This window comes from Camelina sativa, chromosome 19 (assembly GCF_000633955.1).
Source record: "Camelina sativa cultivar DH55 chromosome 19, Cs, whole genome shotgun sequence".
NCBI lineage: Eukaryota > Viridiplantae > Streptophyta > Magnoliopsida > Brassicales > Brassicaceae > Camelina > Camelina sativa.
Genome location: NC_025703.1, coordinates 17,799,753 through 17,802,901, shown reverse-complemented (window position 1 = coordinate 17,802,901; position 3,149 = coordinate 17,799,753). Strand labels below are relative to the sequence as shown.

At 32.0% G+C, this 3,149-nt stretch overlaps 1 protein-coding gene across 1 annotated transcript; it reads left to right on the top strand.

Annotated features, from left to right (window-relative positions):
• Positions 714-2,238, top strand: LOC104767930 (replication protein A 70 kDa DNA-binding subunit B-like). Its single transcript, XM_010491892.1, has 7 exons — positions 714-759; positions 839-923; positions 1,009-1,141; positions 1,233-1,426; positions 1,495-1,618; positions 1,709-1,921; positions 2,143-2,238. The coding sequence occupies exons 1-7, from the start codon at positions 714-716 to the stop codon at positions 2,236-2,238; spliced, it is 891 nt and encodes a 296-aa protein (XP_010490194.1).

Below are 3,149 nucleotides of genomic sequence, written 5' to 3'. Positions count from 1 at the left end.
CAGATACAATTTGGTGAATCATTTGACATGGTGCTCGCTGATGCTCAAGTAAGTACACAGAGCTACTATTATTATATACAAAATCAAACAATATTCAAGTTAATATTAGCTTAACAGCAATGTCATTTTCAGGGAACAAAGATTCATGCTACAGTGAAAAAGAATCTGATGAATCGGTTCGAGAACAAGATCAGTCAAGGATAATGGAGATCAGTTGAAAATTTTGGGTTAAGTTTTGCCGGTTGCCAATTCAAACCAACTAGTCATCGATACAAGATGCGTTTCATGACTCAAACCGTTGTGGCGAGGATAGATCCTCTGTCTGATGAGCCATACCTATCTCTTTCCCGATTTGATTCTGTAATATCCGGGAACCTCAACCCAAACTTATTAATAGGTAATCATATGAATAACATAAATATTTTAACTATCTCTTCAAAAGTTTATGTGTTTACACAGACATTGTTGGTCAAGTGGTTAATGTTGGTGCGATGGAGACAATAGATGTTAACAACAAGCCAACAAACAAGATTGATGTTGAACTCAGGGATGAGAGGTATATAACATTTTAAAATAAATTAAAATTATATGTATTTTTTTAATTGAAAACTTTTGTTAATGTAAAAATTTTGTTATTCTTTCAACACAGTGATGTTTTGTGAGGATCATTTGCTGATCAAATCTACGCTGCATGTCAAGACGTCGATGTGGAAATGGTGATTTGTTTTCTGAGATTTGCTAAAATCAAAATCTACAATGGTACGTTTCTATGCATAAATGAACCTACCGAAATTTTCCTATCAAGTTTTGACTAAATATGTTTAAACTGCTATCGTAGATGTAAGGACGATAGCAAATGCTTTCAATGCGTCACAACTCACAATAAATCCAGAGTATGGTCAGATTGTCGAGTTCAAGAATAAGTAAGTATAAGTTATTATGTTTTGTATTTATATAGTACTTATACAGTTTTGAGAAATTAATCACTTCACCCATTTGTCTGTCTAGGTTGCCAAATGATGGTCTTGCTCTCACTTTACTTGAGAGCAAACCAAAACGTGAGCTACAGTTAGCAAATAATGGAGAATTCTACCATCAACATGTGAATGGGACCATCCAAAATATCTTGAACTTAATTGAGGTATCACTGTGAACATTGTGTACTAAATTAATCTAATAGATTTATATGTTGTGTGTGATGTACACAAGTAAAGTTTTTTGATTGATTGTAGGTTGGTAAGGTTAAGCTGATATATACTATTTACGCCATAGACTGTGACTGGGCGTGGTACTACATTGCATGTAAAAAGTGTAATAAGAAGGTTTCCAAGGTGAAGTCTACTACTAATGAAAATGCATCTGTTACAAAGAAACAAAAGTGGCAGTGTGATACTTGCAATGCGCAAGTGACTAATGTCTTATCAAGGTAATAAACTAAACTACTCATATCCTTAATATGTAATCCATTATCACTCTAATACATAAATCGATTAGGTTCAAAACACATGTCAAGGTGATGGATCAAACAGGACAGATGAAATTAATGCTTTTCGATAGCCCGGCTGCTGAGATTGTTGGTTGTACCGCTAACAGTCTAATTGAAGGACCCTTTGATGAGGTAATATGTCTTTAGTTAAACAATTGTCTCTTTAGCTGTGTAAAATATGATAAATATTTAAAGGGCTATCGAAATTTTTTCTCAAAACAGATGGAAGATCCAGAAAATTTGCCAGCAACTATCAGGAATTTGGTTGGGAAAACTTACCAGTTTCTGATAAGCATTGAAAACGACAACTTGTGGAATGAGTTGGATACCTACAAGGTTTCAAAAGTTCTTTCCAAGGATGGTACTAACGATGATGATGTGACTGAGATGTCTCATGGTGGAGATAATCCAACTGATGATAGCACCGATGATCAGGTATGGGCAATTTAACATTATCTTATAATATGAATTTGTAAAATTTAGTTGAATGAATCTCTGTTTAGGTAACCCTACTACTTACAAGTACTGAAGAAGCCTCTGAGTCTACCACTCCTTCTTCCAAGCGGTCAACCGGTGATTAAGATGTTCCTCTAGATAATGCTTCTGCTACCAAGAAACTTTGTTTGGATCACATCAAGGTTGTCGACATAAAACAGGAGAATCTCATAAAGGGTGAGATTATGGCACAGGCAAAGATGGCTACTGCAGGGAGGGTAAAAGGAGGCAATGGGGCTACTTACAAGAAGAAATGAGAGAATGAATCGGTCATTGGATCGTTGGAATTTTAAGTTTTAATTTTCTTTCAAGCACTAAATAAAGGATCCTATTCTTTGGAATCCATCGAGAATAATAATTGCTATTGGTTTTCCTTTGTTGTTGTTGTTGGCCTTACAACTTAATAAAATTATTACAAGGCATATTTGGTTTATTAAATTTTTTGACTCACATTATTTTCGATGTTTCCTGATTGAGTTTTATTATAAACCATTATAAATATGAATGTTATACACAGTTGAACAATTGTTATATCTCTATATAGATAGAACATATATTAAAAACATTTATAACTTATATATACAACTAAGTCTTTTAAAAACATTTTCTAGCATAAAAAATTATAGTTTGATTATTATAAACAACAATTTTTACGTTATTATTATTACTATATAATGGTTACTAATATAATAATATTATAATAATAATATTTATGTGCATAATTTCCTGGGTTTATGTGATAATCAAAATATAGGCTTATGTTAATATGAGATTCATGTACCTTAAAATATCTACAAAAATTTTGATGAATTTTCTCAAATAAATACTATACCATATTCGTATCAATATAGCCTAAAGAGAAAATGAAATACTCTTAAATATATGATACGTTAAATAACTTAACTGAAAATATTATTACCATTTCAGAAACAAGAAAATCACTAACAAGACAGCGAAAATCTTTTCGTACTTTGGTTTTATTAATGTCTACATCGATATGATCCTCAATTACAGAAACTTATTCCTTCATTTACGTTCAAAATGAATATAGGATTTGTTAGTTATTCCTTTAACTATTTTTTAATGAGATAGATAGCAAGAAAAAAAAAGTGACGAATGAGGAACAAGAGAGATTTTTCAGGAAATGGATTTGATTGTGTAAATCGAG